General features: G+C 41.7%; 1 protein-coding gene across 12 annotated transcripts in view; it reads right to left on the bottom strand.

Annotated features, from left to right (window-relative positions):
• Window positions 1-184: 184 nt before the first annotated feature.
• The window catches only part of TK2 (thymidine kinase 2), a 36,964-nt gene continuing 9,186 nt past the window's right edge, over window positions 185-27,962 (bottom strand). For 10 of the 12 annotated variants that reach the window (XM_007058625.4, XM_027821137.3, XM_027821139.3 and 7 more), the window contains 5 exons: window positions 26,263-26,336; window positions 9,916-10,004; window positions 9,399-9,478; window positions 7,536-7,616; window positions 185-7,091 (listed from right to left, as the gene is read on the bottom strand). In XM_007058625.4, coding sequence (XP_007058687.2) covers window positions 6,993-7,091; window positions 7,536-7,616; window positions 9,399-9,478; window positions 9,916-10,004; window positions 26,263-26,336 — 423 coding nt within the window. In that variant the 3' untranslated portion in view covers window positions 185-6,992. The remainder of the gene's footprint in view (window positions 7,092-7,535; window positions 7,617-9,398; window positions 9,479-9,915; window positions 10,005-26,262; window positions 26,337-27,962) is intronic. The other 2 variants (XM_037877582.2, XM_037877583.2) reach the window with 1 other exon arrangement.

The following is a 27,962-nucleotide window of genomic DNA, read 5'->3' as shown; positions in this document are numbered from 1 at the left end:
CAAAAAAGAAAGTTGAGATTCTTACTTAATCACGTAACTTCAGGGGCTGGGATTTAAGAAAAACACCAACTATTGGGAATATTGCAACAAAATAACAAGAACTGGCAACTCTGTGAGACTAACTTTAGGTTCCTTATATGGAAAATCTTGGCTATTAAGTGTAAATACAAACATGTGCCTGCAGCAGTGTGCAACTATTACCTTTATTTGAATTGTTGTTCATTTAGATACACGTGCTGTTCTCTGATAGTGCATGTTCACACAGTACATTTGACTGCTGAAAGTATCGTTTCAAAAATAGTGCTTGGTATAAAGCAGAACAACAGAAATGTATTCTAATGCTAAGCTCAATATATTGTTCAGAAATCTTAAGCAATCTCCTCCTTAGTAAAAGGTATTACAACGTAGATATTTCCAATACCAATTCTTTCCTAGAGTTGCTTATTTGTATATAGAGAAATATTTGCTGATCATTTATTCAAGTTCTTTATAATGTCACCATCTGGATTGTAAAACTGTATTTCTGTGCCAAGAGAAAGAAAAACAGGATTCTTATGGGGTGAATGAACGAGTGGGCTAGCAGGAAAGTTGAGGAACTCCAACAGGGAAAGCTCTGTACTTTGAAAAAGTCATTGGAGAATCCCTGCAATGAAGCTGTTAGTTTTAACAGTATAGCGTGTGTAAAACACTGACTCCATTGAAGTCAATGATAGGATTGCTCCTGAGTTCTGAGGGAAGTTTACATTACACACATACGCACACAGGAATATCTGTTTTTATGTCTTGCAAGTCCACGTTCATGTTCTTGCTAAACTTTGTTTTGTGTATTGTGTTTTTATAAGATGCATTCCCCCCCGGGGATTATTAAAGTTCCTCTTCTGTTTTAAGCTTTGTGTCTAGCAAAAGTTATTAAAGGGAGCTCTGACTGGGAAGTTGCAAAAACCATCCCTACCACACATGAGGATATGTACTGTAGACACATAGGGTACATCTGCACAGCAGCTGGGAGCAGGCTTCAGCCTGAATAGACAGACCTGGATAGACCGAGATGTTGTGGCATGGCCTGGGGCTTGGGCTCTTAAGCCTTGGGGGTTGCAACATCCACAAAGATATTTTTAGCATGCTACTTTAGGCCCTGCTAGCAGAAGTCTGTCTATCTGAGCTGGGAGGCTTGGTGTTAGCTGCGGTGTAGAGATATCCAGAGAGGTGTATGGATAACGCTGCTGGAAGAGAGTAGGTCTGAGCGGGCCAGGTTGGCGAAGGGAGATGACTGTGATAAAGCCAATAGAAAACTTAAATTACATTTGGAAAAAGAGGCAAGACTTAAAGAAGTCCAAACAGAAAGCATAAAAGAAGGGTTGCCTCAACTCAATGACAGCAGCCGCACTTCACGCAGCCCCAGAACACTACATTGAGTCACCAAATCATAGAATTGAATTTGCTTCAATAATAAAACTAAATTTAAACCCATTTTGAACACATACCTCAATTACAGATAATCAGAATGGATAAAAATCATTTTTAATGAGATTTTATTTAAATGGGATTTTTTTTGATAAAAAGCTTTTTGAGGGGAAAAAACCTATCTAAAGATAGTTTTAATTAAGACACATTATAGCTCAAAAATATCTCATCATGGAATAGAGATTATAAATTCTAATTCTATAGTATGAGACAATATATTCATGTAATGCTTAAGAAAAGTTTTGTAAATGTGTTCCAATAGTTCATGGATTAGGGATCCAATCTTATGGGGTTCCACAAGCTTCTGGAATATAGATTATTTGGGTTAATCTTTCTCTCTACTCAATGGGACTCAGTGCTCAGTCTAGAAGATACCATCAGAAATGCTTAGTTTTGCAGTTCTCAAACTTTGGATTTGTGTCTCCAGAGGTAACATGCTTGTTAAATTATTTAAATAAATAATATATAGAGGTGAGAAATAACAGACCTCAATCCTATTGTCCCTCTGCAAATTTGCGTACACAGTCAATCCCTTACCTCTCTCTAAAAGTGCAAAGTTTCAAAAAGTTCAATGAATAGAAGATTGTTGGGAGCAGAATAGATCTGGAGAAGGAGAAGAAGTCTGGAGATAAATGTGAGAAGCAAGGGACATATGCTTGTTTTGTTAAAATATTATATGTTTGTTGTTGAAGAAAAAAAAATCCAGAATACTTAATGTTGTTGTTTTAGTTAAATAAAACAATTTAAATATCTGTCTGGTGATGTTCTCCTCCTGATACAGCATGGCAAGAAAATCCTCCAAATATTAATGATTAACCTGTTGAATTGGAAATTGTTCACCTCCCAGTGACTTCAAAAATAGTTGTTTCAATTACCTTTGGTAAATGAAATAACCAAACATTCATTCATTTTCTGATATAGCTGTAGAACTAATCTGAAAAGTTTTTGAAATAAATCAGTTTAAAGATGTATAGTGTGTACCTTCTAAAAATGAAATCTACATCTATCTCTGAGTTGTGAAGAATATGTATTAAGGTTATAACAACCAACAAGAATGCACTTTTATGTAGAAATCCATGATTAAATTGAGTCTTCCTGATTAGTGATTTAAATCATGATTTAAATCAATTTGATTTAAATCAAATCCTCCCTGCACATAATCCGGCAGATCTAAAGTGGCCATATTTTGAGATTTGAACATTTAATGACATTTGTGTGATTTGGGGGGATAAGCCACATTTTTATATGGGCCTTGAACTGTGTGCCATTTGTGTGCATTCAACTTCATGTGTATTCTCACTGCACCTGTGGAAACTCTGAGATGGTCAAGTAGCAGCTACACAGACAGCACAGACCGGACAGAGGCAGTCTGTAATTCTATTTTATAAATGGACAGAAAGAAAGGGAATGCCTGGGGCAGGGGACGTGGGGTCATGTCCATCCACCCCCCTGCCAATTTCTACCAGGGTTTTTATGCACTGCCCTCAACCCCGCTGCATACCACCAGAACCTTTACATCAGAGGTTTTCAAACTATGGGGCATGCCCCCTATGGGGGCACAGAAGACCATTCAGGGGGAAAGCAGTAGCTCAGGCTTCAGTCCCGTATGGCAGGACTCAGGGAGGGAGTGTCACCTCCACCCCTCACTCGCCTATTTTTGTCTGGGTGGGTGGTGGGGGGCCCAACCAAAAATTGTAACTCGGAGTGGGGAGGGGGGGAACCTCAGCTTAAAAAGTTTAAAAAACCTCTGCTTTAAATTGTGCCCCCTACTATCAACAGTTATGCATCATCTCTGGCCAGAAACTGGGGACAGACAGCAAGGGTGGTTTCTAAAGGGCCAAGCAATTTACGATCCTATCAGCTAGTGTGCTCCTGCATACAAGTTCTAATGAATGCTGCACCTCTCTTTGCTTAGTTAAATTACATCACAGTCAGCAACTGAACTTAGCTGATGGCAATACCAGGGCTGCATATATCTCTTGCTAAAGGGAGTCGATTTGTTTTGGTAAAATGTGTGTGTATCTTTCTGTGAGCAGCTGACTTTAATTGTGCTACAGCTGGCACCGACTGTCTGTAGATTAAATGGGGATTTACTTACTGATTGGATATCTTTTGGTCACAAATTTAAGTCCCAGCCTCTTCCCAAAGCCACATGCTACACAGAGCTAGCCCCTTTGAATGGCTCCATTTCCATGCCCTGGATTACAAACATTCTCTTTTGATCACTACAGAGGCAGATCTTAGGCTGGTAGTTGGTGATACTACTCACTCACTCACACAAGCTCTCCCTCTGGGCGTCTTGAGCGAGTCATTTTTTTCCCCCTTAACATTCATATCACACCCATAACCCTGCACTGTTTAGAATTAAGGGTGCTGAAGAAGCATAAGTTAGCTTTAGAACAAATGTTCTTGAAAAGGCAAGAACCAAGAAAATTGAATTTCAGTGCAGAGAAGATTAAAAACACATTAAGCAAAGACAATAGGTAAACACTAAATTATAATTTGTTTAGGGATAGTAAGCACAGGTTTAGAAAGCAGGAGATTATGAAACAAATTGTTTGAGGAAGAAACAAAAAACAACTGGCAGGGATTTAAGAGAGCTTGGGATACTGTCTGATAGAGATATTTAGGCTTCCGGTGCTCCACTGAGTCAGTTTTTATAAACACAAAAAAAGCAGTTCCTAAAACACACTACTCTGATTGTCACATTTTTTTCTCTGAACATTGGCAGAGTAACCACAACCAATTTGAGCAAATAACCAAAACAATGCCATTCTGCTGAAATATTTTAATTTACACAGTGAATTTGGAATCAAGACTGAAAGGAGTAAAAATCTGCCTGCTCACTAAAGGGCTTCTGTTAAGGAAAAATATATATAATTAATTGAACATTTCAAATATATGGGACAATCTCCAAGGAGTTGGCTGTTTTTGGTCTCTCTTAGGGTATGCCAAGCTTGTGTGTTTTCAGTGAGCACTGAAACAGGATTACTTTTTTCCCTCTACGTTTAAAAACTTTGATTAATATACTTAAGCAGTTAGAAATGTTGGATCTTATTGTTCAGCTAGAGTATTAAAGCTTTAGAACAGAACCACTGAACCTAGGCACTGCATTCACATGCTTTAGAAAATTAATTTAGTGTTGCACTCAGAAACAATTGCTGCACAACTACCAGCATTAGATTGTATAAACAGAGAACAAAAATCTTGTTTGATGTAAAAAAAATATATAATATATATATAGAAGCAATTAGCAGGGTGTGATGGAGTGTTCTCCTCACCCTCACCTGACAGGGTTAAGGTAGTTGGGAAGGAGTTAATTAACCTCACAGCTACACCTGGGGGAGAATCAGGCTGGAGAGGCGAGCCCTAATGCCTCTAGTCATTTTCTGGATGTTAGAGAGGGAAGGAAGGAAATGCAGGGAGAAAGCAGAAACCCCAGGGGGATTCAGGCCCGGAAGGAAGGGTTTATCCAAAAGGGTGGTGGAGTGAAAGCCTGGGAGAGATAATGTAGGAAAAGGCTCAGGGAAACAGCAGCAAGATTTAAAATAGTACAGACCTTAGCATTTGAGTAGAGACTCTCTTGAGTAAGAACCTGGAGTAAAGGGTGGGCCCGGGTTCCTCTACCAGCCACTGGGGAAATGGCACTGGTACTATCTGGGTAGTGATGGAGAAAACTGCTGGAGACAGTTTTCTATGGAATGACTGATACCCCAGAAGTGGGAAAACACATAGTGACCTGACTGCAGGAACAAGCCATGAAGGGAGAGCACCTGGAGTCAGAGAGAGAGACGGCAGGGCGTGCAAATAAGCATGTGACGGACCTGGAAAGAGCTAATCCCCAGAGCAGCCAGGAGGAGGTGCCCTAGTAGTGAGTGGACCCCATGACACAGGGCCTCCTCTCTTAGCAGCAGTCCAATTCAAGTAGAAACTGAATAAATAAAGGACTACAATGAAACTATAAATTAACTATGCACGACTACAATGAAAACTAAAGATACACCTTTGTGTAGTATCTGATTATTATTCTTAACCAAATGAAGTACACATAACAGAATTCTGTATTTGAAAGTTACTATCCTCTGTGTTTCTAACACATTATAGACATTGATCACTGCATATTTAAATTTACAAAAACATCTTAGCTGAGCTAAACACGGAGCTAGTTTTAAGACTATACAGTTATGACACATGCAAAAAAAGCATTTACTTCACTGGGCTATGTTGTTTTAAGCAGAGGTGTTTCTGGAAGCATTTCTAATGCTGCTGGTACTAGTTCAAAGAAACCAAACTTTTATAGAATGAACAAAGAATCATCCCTTCCAATTTAAAGAGAAAATAAAGTGAAATTAGTCTTAAGACCGCTCCGTTAAAAATGCCAACTTGAAGACAGCACTTGAGAGGGTAAATAATAAGTGATCTATAAAAACATCACAGAGCAGTTTAAGAAATAAAGTGAGAATTTAACTTTCACTAGATGTTCTCTGCTCTCTTCTTGATGTCTGCAGCCAGGAGAAGCTGTGATTAAGGGATGACCCTATGTACCGCCCTCTCACATGTTCTTAAACTTACACATGATGCAAACATCTACTAGAACATAATAAAAAAGTTTAAGATATCAAATAATCAGTGTCAGAATTACTACCTAATTTCAATGCGTAATGAGAAAAATTCTGTCACATGATACAAAAAGTTTTAAGGACAGATTTTCAAAAAAGAGATTTTCATTTGGAGTCAGAATTTTATTGAGAGCAGCTAAATGCTGAACTCTTCTGAAAATCTGGGCCAGAGAGCCTTAGACCCCAAATTCTTATAAAGCCTGAGTAACTTTATGTACCTGAGCTGTTCCATTTAATTCAATAGGACTATTCAGATGCATAAGTATTTGCAGGATTGGGACTGGATTCTGATCTCATTTAAATCAGAAATGACTCCAGTAAAGCCAATGAAGTTACAGTGATGCAAGTGAGATTAGAATCAGGTCCATAATTAAGAAATGAACTGTTTAGTTTTCCTATTTTAAGTGCAATTAATGATATTTTGTGAAAATGGTGGTTGAGAACAGTAGCATAATTAGTTATTTCATTGCTTTTCCATTTAAAATTGTTACAAAATTGGACTGAATTTGCTCACTTACTGACTACATAAGCTTGACTTATTCACCGCCTTCTAATTACATGAGAGGACATATATGGGGCTATTTAGAGTGAACGAAAGCACATTATCATGAGAAAATGCAATATCAGAAAGGTATTTATACAATGCAGAAGTGAAGTAGGGAAACGAGATACAGCAGCTTCCTGTCAGAGGTAGTTGGAGATCAGTAAAGCTGCACTGGAACTTAAAAGTGCAAGAAGCTGAAGGTAAACAGGATATGGCCTGTTTGTGGCCTTTTCCTAGCTAAAGTCATTGACACTTTACAAGACAAAATCTCAACCAAAAGACCACATCCTAAAAATATTTGGGAATGTCGATAAGAATTCCCCTGATGGACATGTTTTTTAAAGCATGACCATAAAACTGGATTTCTACAGACAGTGTTGCATATTGTATGGGGTTAATATTCGGTCCCGATTTTCTTCATACTTTTCTATCATTTTCTGCATGTCATTGTCAGCCTGAATCACCTAGAAAACAAGAAAATGAAAATTAGAACAAGAGGCCCTATAAAAATCTGTATATTCTTTCCCAAAATCATTCATTTTGCTAGCATTTGAAAAGCAAGAAATACTACCACTAGTCCCAAAATGCACTCGGTCAATTTGTTTTCAGTGCAGGGTTTGGGATGGGTTTTTACAAGCAATGGGTCAGATTCTGCAAACACTTACAGACAAGCATAATGCTTACTCCTGTAAATAGACCCTTGGGTGATGAAGTAAGGGTCATTTACAAGATCAAACTCTAATGCTGTATCCTATTGAGAGTCATGAACACTTCTTGAAAATTTTCTTCTCCAAATCATATTAGAAAAATAGATTTTGCCTTTACAACTAAAGGTGATATTTGAGAATTGAAATTTTCTCTGTGTGCCCGCGTGCTTACCTAGTTACAATTGATAAATATATACTTACGAGCACTGGAGAAGGAACTCTAAACAGTGTTTGTTTTATAAGCCACTCCTCGTAGAGCTGATGGATAGCTTCTAAATATTCCTATAAAAAGCCATTCAAAACAAAGGTTTACAGAGGTGAAACACATACTGCGGTTTCTGTACTTATATTTTTTAAAGTAAACCAAATCAGCTAAGAGGTCAATGACTTCAACCAACTGTGTATAAATAAGAAAGCTACCATCAAACACTTGATACTAAAATCCAGGTTTCAGACATGGTTTGACAAATAAGGCAAGTTCTTGTTATGCATTACATTGTGACTACAGAATGCAGTGCATCAGAAACTTTCACCCAACATTTCATTTGACTGAAGTCCGAGACTTTAAAGGCCAAAAGGGACCACTGTGATCATCTAGTCCGACATTCTGTATAGCACAGGCAAGAGCTTTCCCGAAATAATTCCTATAAAGCATTCTTTTATTCCCCTAGCTCCAGTTCACCATCTGAGTTCCACTAGCACCATCATTCCCATTGGATACCAGTGCCGCTTCATGGTGAACCCACACAGACGGGGCAAGTGGAATCTTTTCATTTCTTCCTACTGACAATGGCTACAATTTATCCCTGGTGTTAGGATTTAACCTACGCTGGATCTAACCCATTGAGTCAATGGGAGTGGAGAGCTCTCAGCACCTGGCAGGATCAAGACCTTTGTTTTAATTCCCATGGGAGGAGTCTGACTTAAACCTTACACAGAGATGAATACCACAGACAGAAGAGGAAAGGACAAAAGGGAAAACTGAAATGAACACGGACTTCAGAGCTGCTTTTTATGTGGATATGTTTTTTCTACATTCCCAGTTGATTTTCTTTTATTTCCACTCATGTCCTTTAAAAGCATTTTTGCTTGTCCGCAGCTATTAGATTTTCATGGAGAGGACTTAACCTTTTTCATTCACGATAGGTTTTTTCCTCAGTAACAGAGAAAGACACTGCCAAGTGCAACACATGATGTCTCTTCAAAGTCACTGTAGTAAAATACCACCTAGGGGACATTTCACATAGCTCAGGATTTAGCTCTTGGCTTTTATCTCACCATACATGTTCAACCTGCCCAACTGCTCTTACTAAATCACCTTACAATAGAGGCACTTTAATAACAGGCAGCACATTCCTTCTATTACCCCATTTATTCCTGGCTTAGGGATTCATTAAAAAAGATCTGTTTGAGGAAGAGCCTTCACATAAACCATTGTTTAGGATATGCAGTAATCTAATTGTACAATTTATTTTTATTAAGTTCCTGTATCACTGCATGCTTGATTTTTCAAACAGTGCCTTCTTTTGGGGCACAGGCAAACACCTGCAAGGGCATTTTTCAAACCCAAAACACCTCTGCAGACAGCTGATGAAGTTTGCACATGTAAATTCTATCGCCCGCATGCACAGGGGCTCATACTCAAGAAGTGCATGTGGAAAAGGAGAGCAGGCAGACATCCTCTGAAAATTTTGGTGGTGGATTTCTTTTTCTTTCCCAGGTTCACTGAATTGTATTGTACTCACCTACCAACATGTAGAATTTGGGGTAGACACTGTCCAAAATTATTTTGATTTTTAAATAAATAAGGATTAACTTGTCTCTACTAGACTATAAAGCTACAATGAACCCTACTCACCTCTTCCTAATAATAAATTGCACCCATCAGTGGAAACAGGTGGATTACATTGTGGCAAGGCCCTGACTTTTATTAACAGACTACAGGATAAGATTTTATATTTAGAGGTAGAGGAGCTACAGATTAAAAGCTATGAAGATACAAACACATGATGTCCTGACAGGCATCTTGAGCTTCTGCTCTACTATGATAGAAGATTTCCTTACCATAGCAATGATCTTTTCCTCTTCTCTGCATCTATTCTTTAATCTCTCATAACAAGTTTCAGGAGAAGTCTGTAGATAAACTGCCATTAACAAAACATTGAAATGGTTATTTTAAAGGGTCAGGTTTGAAAGCAACATAGAGCAGAAATCTCCTCCACAACCAACAGAAAAGCAATCTATGGTAGGCATTTCTGACATGGATATCAGCCACAAACATCCAGTGGCTCCACTGCTGGCCAGTCTGTCAGACACTAGTGGATTTGCTCTCGGAGGAAGGTAGCCACCTCCAAACGTCGTGGATATACAGAGATGAAGTATGGCTATGTAACAACAGCACCAAATGTTCCAGAGGCATGACTGCTGTTTAACATGTACACTAGAAGGTATTTCTTATGTTACAGAAATTTAGGGCACAGGAAATAGAAATAGGAAAACATCATTTTCTCTCCTTTTTCATAATGCATTACAAAATACTCACTTTAAAATGGGACCAGTGTCAGAGAAGAACATGTTTTACCTATCAAATCAACCGAAACATCAGTGTTCTTCACGATCCATTCAAACCATTCTGTTAGCACTACGTAATCCACTTCTGGCATTCTCCCACTGCAACAATCAATAAGAAAATGATTTTTTATTACCTCTTTTGCTACAAAATCATACAGTGTACAACAGAGGGCCCGATTCTGATCTCACAAATGATTTGCACCAGTATATCTTTGACCTCACTAGAATTACTCCTGATTTACACCAGTATAAGTGTAATGCCCATAGTGCCTCTTGTCACACAGAAATATTGTTCATGGGTCAGACATAAGAACAACGTTTTAAAAAATGAAATACTGCCTAATATAACCCTCGGTTTTAACAGTTTTTGTCACAAAAATTAGTATTTTATACTATTTCACAAAAACACAGTTACTTGGTGAACTAAGTAGGAAAATGTTACAACATCAATATCTATACTGTAAATACAGTAAATTAGCATAAATTATATTTCGAACTTTTTCACAGTGGGACTGTTATGAATGTATTTAAACTGTTGCATGCCATGCTACCATGAATGTTTGATTGACTAAGCAACATGGACAATTTCTTACAGTTGCCAAAAGAAAGAGCAAGAATAATAATGGCATAATGTAAATTAGACTTTCCTTTCCATGTGAGAAGTCTTTATTAGGATAGAGGATTGTTGAAATATTCAGGAAAGTTAAGTTGAGCTCTGCATTCATCATACAGAATAAGCAATATTATAGACAACTATCCCAAAATGATCCCCTGTGGGTCTGGGGACAGAATAGGCCCACTGCTCCTCCTGCATGTCATAAGAGGCAACTAAAAGGGGGTTGCCTGGAGCGATGGGCTCCGCCAGGTTAGAAATTTGCCCAAGACACACCATATGATGAGCAATTCAACCATGTCCATACCGCACTGGTTGTAACCCAGGTTAATAATGACCGCGCCATCCATCTTCCACCAGGGCGGACGTGACAAGTATACTACTGGTGTAACCCCAACAAAGAGGATCCATGGAAGAGATAATATTACCATAACCACATGGACAAACAGGGAGGTTGAAAGAACTCACGTACGAAATGGAACAATACACCTGGCACCGCCTAGAAATCTCTGAGGTCAGATGGAAGAACTTTGGAGAGGCACTAACGGAAGGCCATGTACTCTATTACAGTGGAGAAGACAAACATGTCAACAACATAGGATTTCTTGTGCATAAAGATATCAAGAATTCAGTATTAGGATGCCGCCCAATATCCAGCAGGCTTATTTCCATCCATTTAAAGGCAGTACCGTTTAATATCACAGTGGTAGAAGTCTCGCTCCTACAACAGACTATGATGATGAGCAAATTTAAGATTTTTACAATCAGCTACAAGATATTATCAATAAGGTACACAAGAAAGGTATCCTGATTGTACAGGGAGATTGGAATGCTAAAGTGAGTACTGACGCACAGGCAGATTGGCGAGTTTATTGTGGCCCTTTCTGTAATGCGGTAACCAATGAGAGAGGATTGAGACTTTTGGAGTTTGCAAGCTATAACAATCTGGTTCTTGCAAACAGATTAGGAGCACATAAAGCATCCAGATAATTAATGTGGTCTACATGGTCTACATCATAGCCAAATTGACAACATCATGGTGAAAAAACTATTTTGCTCTGGAATTAACAGAGCTAAAATATGGAGCTTCCCCAGTACCGATACTGAAAGTGATCATGACCTTGTAATGCTAAACTTTTAGCTACGGCTACGGAAAATTATTAGGCCAAAGTTCACCAGAACCAAGGTTTGACTTAGAAAGACTCAGAGACCGAAACATTGCAGAGTCATTCCAAGCAAGGATCGGCAGAAAATTTGCCCCACTGCTTGCTCTAGAGGAAGATGTAGAAACAATGACTAACAATTTCAACGCTGTAATGAATGAGGCAGCAATGGACATCCTTGGGAAACACCGTAAGAAGACAAAACTCTGGGTCACAAATGAAATACTACAAATGTGTGAAATCAGAAGAGAACTCAAGGGAGACAAGAACAGCACTAAGGGAGCTGATAAATACAAAGCAATTGGCAGAAAGATCAAGAAAGGAATGAAGGTGGCCAAGGAGATATGGATTGAAAAACAATTCTCTAAAACTGAAGAGTGCATCAATAATAAAAATAGCAAACGAGCCTTCCAGGTTGTAAAAGATCTGATGAAGGAAAGATGGACTAAAGCAAACGCAATTCAAGACAAAGAAGGGAACAGTCTTACAGAAGAAAGGGACATCATCAACAGGTGGACAAACTACTGCTCTGATCTATACAACCACCAGACAAATGGAGATCCTAGTGTCCTAGACAGCCCAGATTCAACAGAGGATGACGACTTTCCAGTACTGCGTGAAGAAGTGGAGACAGCTGTGAAATCACTCAAGACAGAAAGTCTACAGGTATTGACAACATCCCAGCCGAACTGATGAAATTCGGAGGAGAAATAGTAATAGATGCACTCACCAAGATCTGCAACAAGATCTGGCAGACCGGTGAGTGGCCCTCCACGTGGACACAGTCACTAAACATTACTCTGCCAAAGAAAGGCAACCTGCAATTGTATCAAAATTACCTGACCATAAGCTTAATTAGCCATCCCAGCAAAGTGATGTTGAAAGTCATATTGAACACATTGAAGCCACAAGTGGAGAATATCATCGCTGAAGAACAGACTGGCTTTCGTGCTGGAAGAAATACCACAGAACAGATTTTCAACCTTTGTGTTCTAATTGAGAAGTACTTACAAACCAGCAGGACATCTACTACATCTTTGTTGATTTCAAGAAGGCGTTTGACAGAGTATGGCACGAAGCTCTGTGCGCAACCATGAAGAAGTAAAATGTTGGCCATAAGCTTATTCTTAGCATTAAACAATTGTATGCCAAGGCCAGCAGTGCAGTTCTCATGAATGGCACAAAAGAAGAGTGGTTTTGCACCACTTTTGGAGTCCGGCAAGGCTGCCTTCTTTCGCTCACACTGTTCAACATCTACTTGGAGTGCATAATGACTGATACCCTAGAAGGTCACATATGCACAGTCAGCACTGGGGGGGGCGAACAATCTCAAATTTTCAGTTCACTGATGACATTGACGGCCTGGCAGGCAGCAAAGATGAACTTGCCAACCTTGTAAAATGATTGGATGAAACCTCCACAAAAATACAGCATGGAAATCAGTACAGAGAAAACCAAGCTGATGACAAATAAACATGACGGGATCAGCTCACATATCACTGCAGTGGACAAGGGCTGGAGACAGTGAAACAGCTCCAGTTTTGGGGGGCAATCATCACTGATGAAGGATCAAAGGCAGAAATTCTGGCAAGAACTGTGCAAACAGCAGCAGCAGCAAAGCTAAAACCAATCTGGAGGAATAAGAACATCTTCCTGGAATCCAAACTGAAACTTCTGCAAGCATTGGTCATCTCCATTTTTCTGCATCTGTGCAAGACATGGACCCTTACGGCAGAACCTGAACGGAAAATACAAGTAGTAGAGATGAGATGCATCCCTAAAATCCTGGGCATCTCCTACTTCAACCACATCACTAATGAAGAGATCCGCAACATCACCCAATGCGCTGGGTCTTATGAAGACCTCCTGACGACCGTGAAGAAGTGCAAGCTGAAGTGGAATGACCATGTAACAAGATCATCCTCCAAAGGACAGTCCCGGGAAAGAGAAGAAGAGGTAGAGAGAAGACGACATGGACTGACAACATAAAAGAGTGGACAGGAATGGACTTCCTGGAGGCTCAAGCACTGACACAGAATCGTCAAGGGTGGAGACAATTGTCTGATTGCTCATCAGTGATGGTGCCCCAACGACCAACGCGGTTATGGGAGTGATGATGATCCCAAAATGATCATCTTGATAAGAACAAACGGTAAAATATTAAACACGTAAATGAGTACAAAAAGTACTGATGTGGAGAACTCCTAGTAGGCCTATGACCATTTGCAGCTTTCAGAGGAGTTTAAAAGAGACAGACTTCTCTGCCATTCTTTTGGTAACATGTTTGGGTCGTCACCGGGGTGGAGATGGCAGCATATAAAGATATTTGCAATATCTACATTGGAGTTAAGAAAGAAAAAGAGCAAAAGCTTGCGGAAATTATACTACCCCCATTCCTTGTCTGCCATCCAAATTAACAGCTTGCCTCCACAATTTGGAGAAAGACAAAAGGGAAGGGTAACAATTCATTGTGAACAAACAACTGTTGTTTTTCAAATACCCGTAACTAGCAAATGTTTTTGTGTGTCACCATCCATAATGATTTTGTAAAGGTTACATTTTAACTGCACAAGCCAAGGGGAAAAAACAAACAAACCAAGATTGATTCTTCCACTTTTCCCCCCCAAGACATATGAGAAGAGGAGGAGTGGCAAGACTTGATAGAAATGGAAGTACAAAAACAAAACAAAAACAACAAAACCCAGAATTAAATATATACTGCAATTGGGAGCCAATCCTGAAAACCTCTCATGCGCAAGCAGTCCTGGCTTATGTGAGCAGTGCCATTGAAATCAATGGGAATACTTTGCATGAGCGTCTGAAACAGGCTCATGGAAAATAAAGGTCATGTGTAAGAATCAAAGCAGAAGTTCCTCTATCTCAACTGAAATCTTGCTGACGAGGACATGACTCTTCTAAAGGTTATATAGGAATGGAAGCAACTTCCAAACCCAACTACTAATCTGATTTCAAATGGAAAAATTAACTTAATTATGATTTAGTCATAAAAATCATATGCATTTGAATGCATAAGTCTAAAATTCCTAAAAACCAAATACATGCCTCTATTTCAATACTAAATACAGAGTTGTAATAATAAGAATATAGAATCATTTGCATTTCTGTGGCAACTTTCATCATAGACTCTCATGACAAATGAAGGGAGCCTTGCAACAATCCCTGTAAATATTCTTCAGTTTTTTGCTGACAGAAGAGCTGAAGCACCAAGAGTTAAAGTGACTTTGAAAGCCCACAGATGAAGTCAATGGCACCTGGGAACAGCACTCGGAATTTTTTAGCTCCCAGTCCCTTGCTCTAACAATGAGAAAAGGAAGGAAGCATGTTTAGATTAGAGATATGAAACTCCGCTTGCTCCGTGGCTTTGAGTCAGGGACTCATACTATACCCTCTTTCTATAAGCAAAGTCTGACCTCTATTCTTATACAGAATGCCTATCCACCTCTGAGCAGCTTGGGTCTTTATTTCAAAAGATTCAAGGTCCCCTTTTTTTACACAGTTTTTTAAAAAAATGCACTTTCTTGTAATTGATAGCAAACCCCTTAAATAAATACCCCCTTGCACTGATATTAAACTAAGACCCCTCTTCTGCCATCCAGTTTTGCTTTGCTGAAAAGGTTAGTTTAATAGCTTGGACCTGGACCTCTCAATAAAATTCCAGCAGCCTGAACCTGAAGAAGTCACTCCGGTTGGTCTAGTTTTTTGGATGCTCATTACAGATTTCGTTGACATACCACTGGCAACCACTGTTGGGTTCTCTTTATGGCCCTTGGTCGGTTTACTTAAGACAGCTGATTTATAACTTGCCTAGGGATAAGGATCTTTAAGCCTGTCTGAACTGAATATGAGAATCCTGAATATGAGAATCCCCCAGGGAGTAGCTAAAGGCAGAAGAAATTGTTCCTTTGGCTCCCACTTGGAAAATGAGGTATACATCTTTATGAAGACTATTAGTTAAGTAAATGGTTACACTCCAGAGCATTTAAGCTGGAGCTTTACAAATTCCAAAAGTTCAATGATTTTCTTTAATCTCACTAACTCTCATGCAGAGGTTGAAAGGACCCCCATTAACTGAAACTACAGCATAACTCATCAATGCAGATAAAGAACAAGGGCCAACTTTCAATCATGTACTCCACACTGCCATTATTGAAAAGCAATTCGTTTTATACCTTCGGGCAACCAGTGAAAGTCGCCATACTGCTAACACCACACAGCTCAAGCTCTCCATTAAACGATCTAGAATTGTGCTAAAAGCTTCCACAGCAAGGACTTCATTCTAGCTAATATAATAATGTATATATCTCAGTGTAACACTCGGGTCATGAGTCTCAGAGCTAATCAACACAGAACAACCCTCAGAACTCTCTCTTTCAGGATATCTAGTGTATCACTTATTGTTTATCTACTGAACATGAGTCAGAATTCTGGCTCCACATCTCTGCACCAAAAAATGAGTTCACATGCCACACAAGATGGGGCAAGGAGAATGGACAAGCCACTGGTCTTAAAAGCATTAAAATAAATGAAAGTCTTAGAACAAAACAGACAAAAATCTTCTCTGCATCGTTGTGCAGCATGCTATGCAGCAGTTAGCTACCACCCTCCACTAGAAGTGGCTGCATTTCCAGAGTGCGGTGAGCTATAAAGTAACTGAGGATATTTCTGGATGAAAAGGTGCTACGTAATAAACGTAAGATATTGTTATATCTTTGTAGAATGTGTCTTTAAGAAGTACTTTAGTTATTCCCTGGGCAGGAGTAAACAGAGAACAAGGTTCCAGTCAGAAATAAAGACAGAATATACTTCAATATCACACCATTACACCAGGTTCACCAGTGCAAGAACAGTCTCTCTTCACACTGACAGTCACATGCATGCTCACATATCACATGCCACTAAACTCTCACCATCGTGAAGTGACAGTCCTCAGGCTACCCAAGCCTGTGAGTCTCCTTGTTACCCCTGCCTCCAGTGAGAGGGAGCTTTCCCTGTGGTAGCTGGGTGGCAGCTCACAGGCACCACCAGCCCTTCAGCCACTCAAGCACTCTGCTCTGGGCTTATGCCAGCCCTAACTTCACCTTGCAGGTTAACAACAGCTCCAACCCAATCCCAGAGTCCCTTTGAATTGTTCTCCCGTGACATCCAGCCCCGACACTGGCTATTTGCAGAATCCACCACAAAGGTGCAGTGGATCCTAGTTTACTGGGTCTTCCTTAAACCACCACCTCTGTTACCCATACAGCACTAATGATAAAACAAAAGGAGGTTTATTTATTTAACTAGAACCAAGAGTGTGGTGGAAACAAGCGGTTACAGTACAAAATAAAATCATGGACCGTGAACCTGAGCCTATACTTGTCAATAGTTACCTTTCCTGTCTAATAAAGTAGATTTCCCACCCCTCACGTTCAGTCTATTGCAGAGCTGCCTGGTTTCTCAATAACCAGGATCCAAAACGTTCATGAAAGTACCCAACTCTACCAGGGGTTCTCCTCATTAAATGCATCCAGAGTGTCTTTTTTACACTCTGTGATTCTGAAAACAGTCTTTAGTTTCCCTACACAGCCAGGGTGAAACTCTCTCTGGTGTAAAGTTCCTTTTTCAACTCAGAGGTTTGGATTGTTTGATTGCCTAGGGAAGTTGTGAAATCTCCATCATTGGAGATTTTTAAGAGCAGGTTACACAAACACGTGTCAGGAATGGTCTAGATCGGGGTGGGCAAACTCTTTGGCCCAAGGGCCACATCTGGGTGGGGAAACTGTATGCAGGGCCATGACTGTAGGGCTGGGACAGGCGATTGGGGTGTGGGAGGGACTGTGGGGTGTGGGAACAGGCTCAGGGCAAGAGTTGGGGTGCAGGAGGAGTACGGGAGGGGGCTCAGGGCAGGGGGTTGGGGTGCAGGAGTGATGCAGCACGGGGCTCTAGGCAGGGGGTTGGGGTGCAGGAGTGATGCAGCACGGGGCTCTAGGCAGGGGGCTGGGGTGGAGAGGTTTGGGGTTCAGGCTCCGGCCCAGCGCCGCTTACCTTGAGCAGCTCTGGGGTGGCAGCAGCATGCAGCGGGGCTAAAGCAGGCTCCCTGCCTGCCCTGGCCCTGCACCACTCCTGGAAGTGGCCACCCTGTCTGGAAGTGGCTCCTGGGGGTGGGGTGGAGCAGGCTGCAATGCTGCGCTCTGCCCTTGCCTGGGGGTGCCACCCCTGAAGCTCCCATTGGCTGCAGTTCCCCATTCCTGACCAATAGGAGCTGCAGGAGGCGCTGCCCGCAGGCAAGGGCAGCGCACAGAGCCCTCTGCCCACCCTCCCCCAGGGGTGGTAGGGACATGGTGGCGGCAGCTTCCAGGAGCTGTGTGGGGCCAGGGCAGGCAGGGAGCCTGCCTTAGTCCCACTGCACCACGGGATTGGCAATCCCTCGGGCCAGACTGAAAGCCCAGATGGGCTGGATCTGGCCCCTGGGCCATAGTTTGCCCTTCCCTGGTCTAGATAATACTTAGTCCTGCCATGAGTGCAGGGGACTGGACTAGATGACTTCTCAAGGTCCCTTCCAGTCCTACGATTCTATGGTGCCGCTGATGATTTTCCATGGATAGTTCTGGGAGGGAGCAAGGCTGGTCAATTGAGATTTGCATCACCTTGCCAGCTGATTAGGGATTAGTGACACCTCCCTCTTGCTTGAATGGGCCATCCCTGAGGCCCATCATCTCTTGGTGTTTAATTTCTACTCCAGGTCCACAAAGTATACTTTCAGTATAAATACACTGGTTTTTAATATTACCTGTGCATACATCTCGCAATGATTATGAGTCTTGACAAGTTATGAGCTTTCTGCATACACCTCACATGATATTCATTTTGGATAAATACCTTGCAAAATATGTGTTTGGTGAAAAAGGTTTGTCAGGTCTGAGGTGAGAGCGGTTTATTAAGAACAGGGGACTCTTTGCCAAGAGGTCTCTGTGTCACACATGTAAATAGAGAATGCCTATAAAATTAACACTCCCCATGTCTCAGAACCATAACAGTAGCAATACCTATTTAACGTGGGGAAGATTTTCAAGGGAACGATGGCAGTTAGGTGTCTAACTCCCACTGATGCCTCTGAAAATCTCTTCTTGTCAAGACCCAGCATAAGAAATATGATTGCCATGCAAACTTGGTGAGTAATAGAACTATATGCCAGGTCAATGAATAGCTTTATTTTCTTGATACTTGTAGGGAAGAAGCTATTTTGTGGTAGCAATTTCAGTGCAACTACTGTACATCTCAGATGGTTTAAAAATCATCAGGACTTTGGTTTCATGCCTCAGGCTTATCCCCCTCTGAAACATTTCATAATCCTGCCTCAGTGAGAGGGGAGGGACTAAATGACCTCTTAAGGCCAGTCCTACAATTCTGTGATTCTACAAGAAACCAGAAACACGCATCTTGGTGCATCTTAGGAGTTGAAGACTAGTTACATTGCTATGTCGATACAAAAATTTCCTTAGTCATAATCACACATACAGTAAATAATAAGATTGCTTATGGTTACACCATGCCCTATTTTGGGAGATCCATAGTAGGTCCTAAACTACATATAACGTTATCTATTAACTGTCAAACCACATCTATTAATTATAAAAGACCAATCACTTTTTATCCCTCATGTATCCTTTTCCATATTCTATGAGATCATTTCCCAAACACGTAAATATCCATTCACTGACTGACTCTTGTTTGTTTAATTTGCAACCAATTTTGCAGTTTGTTGTAATGAGGCACAAAGCACATACCTGGTCCCCAACACTAAAAAAGGATACCAAAACAGAAATGCCAAGAGCCACAGCTGCCCTCAGAAAATATGTTACAAAGTCAAAAAATAAAGTCACTGCACATTATACTTAGCCTTTTAGCAGTAGGCAAGATTTTCAGTCCTTATGACACAAGCATTTGGTCCAATATGAAAAAAGCAAATCAATAGCTTAAAAGAAAGAAAAAGAACTAAGTATAGTCTTCTGAATACAGACTATGATAAACAGTGACACTTACTATTTTCCACTGTTTTTACATGCCTTCATCTTAGCTTATCACTTATGTAAACAGTCAAAGTAACTCAGTAACAAACAACTGAAGAGCTTGTGTAGCATGGATGCCATCTTGTGGATCTACTGGCAACAGCTGTTTTCCCCAAAGATTTGGGCAAGAAACATTCTTCCTATAACCAATCTGAGGTTTCCAAACTATAATCCATTACAGATGGTTTCAAATATATTAAAAAGCCAGCATTGTAAAGAACAAACAATGCTGAGTGCATTATTTCAGATGGGAAGGCACTTATTATGTGATTGTTATGTTGCCTTCTGCTACACTGTCTCAGGCTGAAGGTAATGGACTGAACGTAAAAAATCCATTGCAATCGACATACTACGCTGACTATGGTGACAGACTGTCCCACACACTCTCAAAGAAACTGAAGAACCACCTGATCAGCATCCTATACAGCAGACAGGAGAAGATCAAGAATGAGCTCTCAGAACTGGAGCTGTTAATTATCTCATAGCATTCCCCACCTCCAACCGAAAGCCTAAGGTGTACCATATTAATTCTCTAAAGCCCCTTTTATTCCAGAGAATTAAAGGTTTGTCAGTTTACAGCCCAGGGAGGAGACGACGCTGAGTGGCCTGAAGGTGTCTACTATGAAGGGAAAAGTGCTGGTGGTGTGGAAGAGGTGAACCTCTCCATGACCCTTGGGCGTATGCAGCGACAGCAGATCCAGGAGCTGTGCACTGGCTACACGCCGACGTTCTCAGCCACCCCAGGACTGACTGAACGGGCATACCACTCCATTGACACAGGTAATGCTCACCCGATTAAAGTCCAACCTTACCGGGTGTCTCCTCAAGCTAAAACTGCTATAGGACGGGAGATCCAGGATATGTTACAGATGGGTGTAATCCGCCCCTCTGGAAGTGCATGGGCATCTCCAGTGGTTCTAGTTCCCAAACCAGATGGGGAGATACGTTTTTGCGTGGACTACCGTAAGCTAAATGCTGTAACTCGCCCAGACAACTATCCAATGCCATGCACAGATGAACTATTACAGAAACTGGGATGGGCCCAGTTCATCTCTACCTTGGACTTAACCTAGAGGTACTGGCAGGTACCGCTAGATGAATCCGCCAAGGAAAGGTCAGCCTTCACCACACATGTTGGGCTGCATGAATTTAATGTACTCCCTTTCGGACTGCGGAATGCACCCGCCACCTTCCAAAGACTTGTAGATGGTTTCCTAGCGGGATTAGGAGAATATGCAGTCGCCTACCTTGACGATGTGGCCATATTTTCGGATTCCTGGGCAGAACACCTGGAACATCTACAAAAAGTCTTCGAGTGCATAAGGGAGGCAGGACTAACTGTTAAGGCTAAGAAGTGTCAACTAGGCCTAAACAGAGTGACTTACCTTGGACACCAGGTGGGTCAAGGAACTATCAACCCCCTACAGGCCAAAGTGGATGCTATCCAAAAGTGGCCTCTCCCAAAGTCAAAGAAACAGGTTCAATCCTTCTTAGGCTTGGCCGGTTATTACAGACGATTTGTACCGCAATACAGCCAAATCGCCGCCCCACTGACAGACCTAACAAAAAGAAACAGCCAAATGCCGTTCAGTGGACTGAAAAGTGTCAGAAGGCCTTTAACCAGCTTAAACCAACACTCATGTCTGACCCTGTACTAAGGGCCCCAGACTTTGACAAACCATTCCTAGTAACCACAGATGCGTCCGAGCGTGGTGTGGGAGCAGTTTTAATGCAGGAAGGGCCGGATCAAGAATTCCACCCTGTAGTGTTTCTCAGCAAAAAACTGTCTGAGAGGGAAACCAACTGGTCAGTCAGTGAAAAAGAAAGTTACGCCATTGTCTACACTCTGGAAAAGCTATGCCCATATGTTTGGGGACGGCGTTTCCACCTGCAAACCGACCATGCTGCACTACGGTGGCTTCATACCGCCACGGGAAATAACAAAAAACTTATCCGGTGGAGTTTAGCTCTCCAAGATTTTGATTTCGACATCCAACACATCTCAGGACCTTCTAACAAAGTGGCTGATGCACTCTCCCGTGAAAGTTTCCCAGAATCAGCTGGTTAAAATTGCCCTTGAGATGTGGAAAATAGTGTTAGTCTTTATATACTTGGAAGTATATTTAGAGGTGCATGTGTCTTATTAACTCTGTTTTTTCCTAGAGCTCCAAGAAGAAATCCCAGCAAGCGTTTCACCTTAGCTGTGATTTGAGGGGGCGTGTCATAAATATAAAGGGAAGGGTAAACCCCTTTAAAATCCCTCCTGGCTAGAGGAAAAATCCTTTCACCTGTAAAGGGTTAAGAAGCTAGGATAACCTCGCTGGCACCTGGCCAAAATGACAAATGAGGAGACAAGATACTTTCAAAAGCTGGGGGGAGGGAGAAAACAAAGCTCTCTCCGTCTGTCTGTGTGATGCTTTTGCCAGGGACAGAACAGGAATGGAGTCTTAGAACTTAGTAAGTAATCTAGCTAGATATGTGTTAGATTATGATTTCTTTAAATGGCTGAGAAAATAAGATGTGCTGAATAGAATGGATATTCCTGTCTGTGTGTCTTTTTGTAACTTAAGGTTTTGCCTAGAGGGATTCTCTATGTTTTGAATCTAATTACCCTGTAAAGTATTTACCACCCTGATTTTACAGAGGTGATTCTTTTTATTGTTACTTCTGTTAAAATTCTTCTTTTCAAGAACTGAATGCTTTTTTCATTGTTCTTAAGATCCAAGGGTTTGGGTCTGTGGTCACCTATGCAAATTGGTGAGGATTTTTACCAAACCTTCCCCAGAAAGTGGGGTGCAAGGGTTGGGAGGATTTTGGGGGGAAAGACGTTTGCAAATGGGCTCTTTCCTAATAAAATAAACCCAGATAAAACATTTGGTGGTGGCAGTGGAAGTCCAAGGGCAAAGGGTAAAATAGTTTGTACCTTGGGGAAGTTTTAACCTAAGCTGGTAAAAGCAAGCTTAGGAGGTTTTCATGCAGGTCCCCACATCTGTACCCTAGAGTTCAGAGTAGAGAAGGAACCTTGACACTCTCATACAAAACCAACCTTCCACACATGTGGCTGGACTTTACAAAAAAAAGAGACAAGCCATTTACAATGTACACTTCACTTCTCTTCAGAGGAAAAGGACAGTAAACTATCTAAACTCCTACATACCACAGGGGGCTACAACAGTGGTACCTCCAACTCACCTAACAATATGGTTAATCTATCCAACCACATACTTAGCCCGGCGGAGGAGTCTGTCCTATCTCAGCGACTCTCTTTCTGCCCCACCACCCCCACGAACATGATACAGTTCTGCAGTGATCTGGAAGCCTACTTTCATTGTCTCCGACTCAAGGAATATTTTCAACATACCACTGAACAGTGCACTGACCCACATGAACCCTCCTACCAAAACTACAAAAAGAAAAATTCTGCGTGGACTCCTCCTGACGGTCGAAATGACAGACTGGACTTCTACATAGAGTGCTTCCGCAGATGTGCACAAGCTGAAATTGTGAACAAACAGCATCACTTGCCCCATAACCTCAGCCGTACAGAACACAATGCCATCCACAGCCTCAAAAACAACTCTGGACATTATAATCAAATGGGCTGACAAAGGAGGTGCTGTAGTCATAATGAACAGGTCAGATTATGAACAGGAGACTGCCAGGCAACTCTCCAACACCACATTCTACAGGCCACTATCCTCTGACCCCACTGAGGAGTACAAAGAGAAACTACACCAGCTGCTCAAGAAACTCCCTGCTACAGTACGGGAACAAGTCTACACGGACACACCCTCAGAGCCTCAACCAGGGGTATTCTATCTGCTACCCAAGATCCATAAACCTGGAAACCCTGGACGCCCCATCATCTCAGGTATCGGCACTCTTACAGCAGGATTATCTGGCTATTTGGACTCTCTCCTCAGAGCCTACGCTACCAGCACTCCTAGCTATCTTCGAGACACCACCGACTTCCTGAGAAAACTACAATGCATTGGTGATCTTCCTGAAAACACCATCCTGGCCACCATGGATGTAAAAGCTCTTTACACCAATATTCCAAACGAGGATGGACTACAAGCCGTCAGGAATAGTATCCCTGATGAGGCCACGGCACTCCCGGTGGCTGAGCTTTGTGACTTTGTCCTCACCCACAACTATTTCACATTTGGGGACGACTTATACCTTCAAGTCAGTGGCACTGCTATGGGTACCCGCATGGCCTCACAGTATACCAACATTTTTATGGCTGACTTAGAACAATGCTTCCTTAGCTCTCATCACCTAGTATCCCTCCTCTACTTGTGCTACATTGAGGACATCTTCATCATATGGACCCAAGGGAAGGAGGCCCTTGAAGAATTCCACCCCACCATCAGCCTCAGCCTGGACCAGTCCACACAAGAGATCCACTTCCTGGACACTACAGTGCAAATAAGTGATGGTCACATAAACACCACTGTATACCAGAAACCTACTGACCGCTATACTTACCTTCATGCCTCCAGCTTCCACGCAGGACACATCACATGATACATTGTCTACAGCCAAGCCCTAAGATACAACCCAATTTGCTCCAATCCCTCAGGCAGAGGCAAACACCTACAAGGTCTTTATCAAGCATTCTTAAAACTACAAATACCCACCTGGGGAAGTGAGGAAACAGACTGACAGAGCAAGATGGGTACCCAGAAATCACCTACTACAGGACAGGCCCATCAAGGAAAATAACAGAACACCACTGGCCATCACGTACAGCCCCCAGCTAAAACCTCTCCAGCACATCATCAACAATCTACAACCTATCCTGGAAAATGGTCCCTTACTCTCACAGACCTTGGGAGACAGGCCAGTTCTCGCTTACAGACAGCCCCCCAACCTGAAGCAAATACTCTCCAGCAACTACACACCACACCACAGAAACACTAACCCAGGAACCAATCCCTGTAGCAAACCTTGTTGCCTACTCTGTCCCCATAGCTACTCTAGCGACACCATCAGAGGACCCAACCACATCAGCTACACCATCAGAGGCTCATTCACCTGCACGTCTACTAATGTTATATATGCCATCATGTGCCAGCAATGCCCCTCTGCCATGTACATTGGCCAAACCAGACAGTCCCTATGTAAAAGAATAAATGGACACAAATCCGACATCCAGAATGATAACATACAAAAGCCAGTAGGAGAACACTTCAATCTTCCTGGACGTTCTATAACAGATAAAAGTAGCTATACTTGAACAAAAAAACTTCAGAAACAGACTTCAAAGGGAAACAGCAGAACTAAAATTCATTTGCAAATTTAACCCCATTAATTTGGGCTTGAATAGGAACTGGGAGTGGCTGCCTCATTATAAAAGCAGCTTTGTCTCTCCTGGAATTGACACCTCTTCATCTATTATTGGGAGTGGACTACATCCACCCTGATCCAACTGGCCCTGTCAACACTAGTTCTCCACTTGTGAGGTAACTCCCCCCTCCCTTCATGTGTCATTCTATAATGCCTGCATTTGTAATTTTCACTCCATGCATCTGAAGAAGTGGTGTTTTACCCATGAAAGCTTATGCCCAAATAAATCTGTTAGTCTTTAAGGTGCCACCAGACTCCTTGTTGTTTTTGTGGATACAGACTAATACGGCTAACCCCCGATACTTGTCTCAGGCTGTGATCTCATCACTTCTGACAAGCTAACCAGAGTTGGGCCTGGTCAGTACATGAATGGTATTCTAAGGAAAAAACACAGGCTGCTACAGAAAGTATTTGTAATTCAACAGGCACCACTCTTCACTCACACAATGACCTCACATGGTTTTAGGGGCACCATGTTCTTGGATGTGCCAAATTATGGATGAGTTGTAAAACAGAAGTCCTGAAAATTTGCTCTTTAGCATTCCATGAGAACGTAAGCAAGATAAACTCCAGACCCTGGCCAAATCTAGTTTGTGTAATTAATGTACATTGTATCTACCTAATTTCCTTGTTCCAATTGCCTACAGTTTTATTCTTCATGTCCTGTCCTAAATTGTAGTGTATCTTTCTGAATACTACTAAACAGCTGTTTTGTTTCAGCCCAGAGAAGACTGGATTGTGTGTGTGTGCTGAAGAACTGATAATGAATATCGTAAATGCACAGGTTTAGAATAGCAGCCGTGTTAGTCTGTATCCGCAAAAAGAACAGGAGTACTTGTGGCACCTTAGAGACTAACAAATTTATTAGAGTAAAAGCTTTCTAAATGCACAATGTACTTCATCCAGAAGGCTCCTCAAGACTGTCATATATAGAGACAAATCCTATAGTTTGTTTTTTTAAAAAAGAAACCTTACCTGTAATACTTAAAGATAACGGCAGCATTGACTGAGCAAGCAACCACTAGCTCTCTAATATACTGCTGCCAGATTTCATGGATTACTGAAATGCAAATTACCATAGAAAACTAAGACTATCAGTTTACTTAAAACTTACTCTATAGTTAAAACAGGAAACTAAAGTAGTAAACCATTTACTGTACCTTCGATATAAGTTTTCTACAAAAATGTGTTTTGCACTGTGAATTGACCTCTCCATCATTCTTAGCGGGGAAATCTACAAGATAAAAACAACAGCCATTCACTAGTTTTACATTTTCCAATGTTCTTAATTTCTTTCACCCCCCTAATGCTGCATAGCATGTCCTTTTACCTCCATTATTGATCAATCTTCTTCATGGTCACTACATTATTAAACTCCTACTAAACTATGCTGATTGTAACACAGACTAATTGTTTGGTCAGAGAGAAAAAAATTACTCTTACTCAGGAAACATCATGTATATAAACCTGGGATTCCAGAACCAGGAGTTTCCTGACGCACTAGGCTTATGGAAGATGCATGAAGGCTAACTGCAGGAGCACCAAACCCACCAATACCAAGAGGTTAATCACTAGATACTTGACTAGAAATAAACTGCAGTCCATTAGAATGTGCAGAGTAATGGGAACTGTCACTGCCTGAAGTGGTGCCCTCCTCAGATATGTTACTGCGCTTATTATATAGGGCACTGATCAGAGACACTATAGAAAGAAAACAGGATTTTAGAATGGTCTCAAGTATGCTGCTACTCTTTCACGGAGGCCAAAGCAGTCACTGCAATTGGCAGAGCATCTCAGCTTCCTCTGATCTACCACCCAAATGGGCTTCAATTTTGGTGAATGATGATTTCCTGCCAATGTTTAAGCTCTTCTCCCTGGTCTCCAAAGAATCAGGTGGTGCTGGAGGAGTTCCTTCCAATCAGCTATTCTGCACAGAGTTAATGGTCACACAGTCACAATTGCTACTGCAAGGTTGACACATGAACTGGCAGCGGAGTACAGGTTAGAATGCAGGGGAATTCTTGGGAGCTTTTAATGAGCTCTTAAGAGACACTGGGACTTTTAACATTTTGCAAATCAAACAAAAGAACTCTCTGCACTTTCAAGCACACCCAAACCTTCTGGGTTTTTTCTACAGCTGTGCTAGGAAATACAAAAGGAACTGAAAGGGTGTTCTGGGTACTGAGCACCCCCAGTTGTCTGCTGCTCAATATGCTCCTTTGCATGGCAGCTCTGTCATCTCACAATTTTCACAGAAGTGATGGTGCATGGAGCACTTTTCAAGGTGCTCTGCAAGACAGAGTTTTGGAAGGCTTCCTGCCTCTTTAGCCTCCTCTATATCTACAGGGAAGATTGAGAGAGAGAGAAAAGTTCCATCCACCCTGAAGCTGTACAACACATGGGACTCTTCTGTGGCTGTAAGAGCCAGAGCAGTGCTATAGGGCATGGGGCACAGAGGGTACAAGGGGAAGGCATTTTGCCCATGGAATACAGAAAGAGACTGAGGATGGGGAGGGAACGTGCTCAGAAGTGGAAATGATGACACCCTCTAAATGGGTGAAGCATGCACTCTCCCATTAACATGCTTGCTGTTAATAGATGCAGAGGAGATTGGGATGTGGATTTTACCCCACCCAGCCACAGTCCCTGTGGAGTGCCTCTGGCCACACTAACCCACCTCCCTCACGCTCACTTAGCGCAACACCAATATGCTGGCTGCCTCCTTCATTAATGCACAAGATGGAGAAAGGTCTCCCTGTGACCTCTCTTCCCTGCGCATCTGTGTAAAAGCAGCCACAATCTGGTATGTTCTGTTTCTGCTTTAATCCATACTAGGGACACAGCCATTATAAAAAGCTAC

This window comes from Chelonia mydas, chromosome 12 (genome assembly GCF_015237465.2).
Source record: "Chelonia mydas isolate rCheMyd1 chromosome 12, rCheMyd1.pri.v2, whole genome shotgun sequence".
Classification (NCBI taxonomy): Eukaryota; Metazoa; Chordata; order Testudines; family Cheloniidae; genus Chelonia; species Chelonia mydas.
This window is presented reverse-complemented; position numbering and strand designations above follow the sequence as displayed.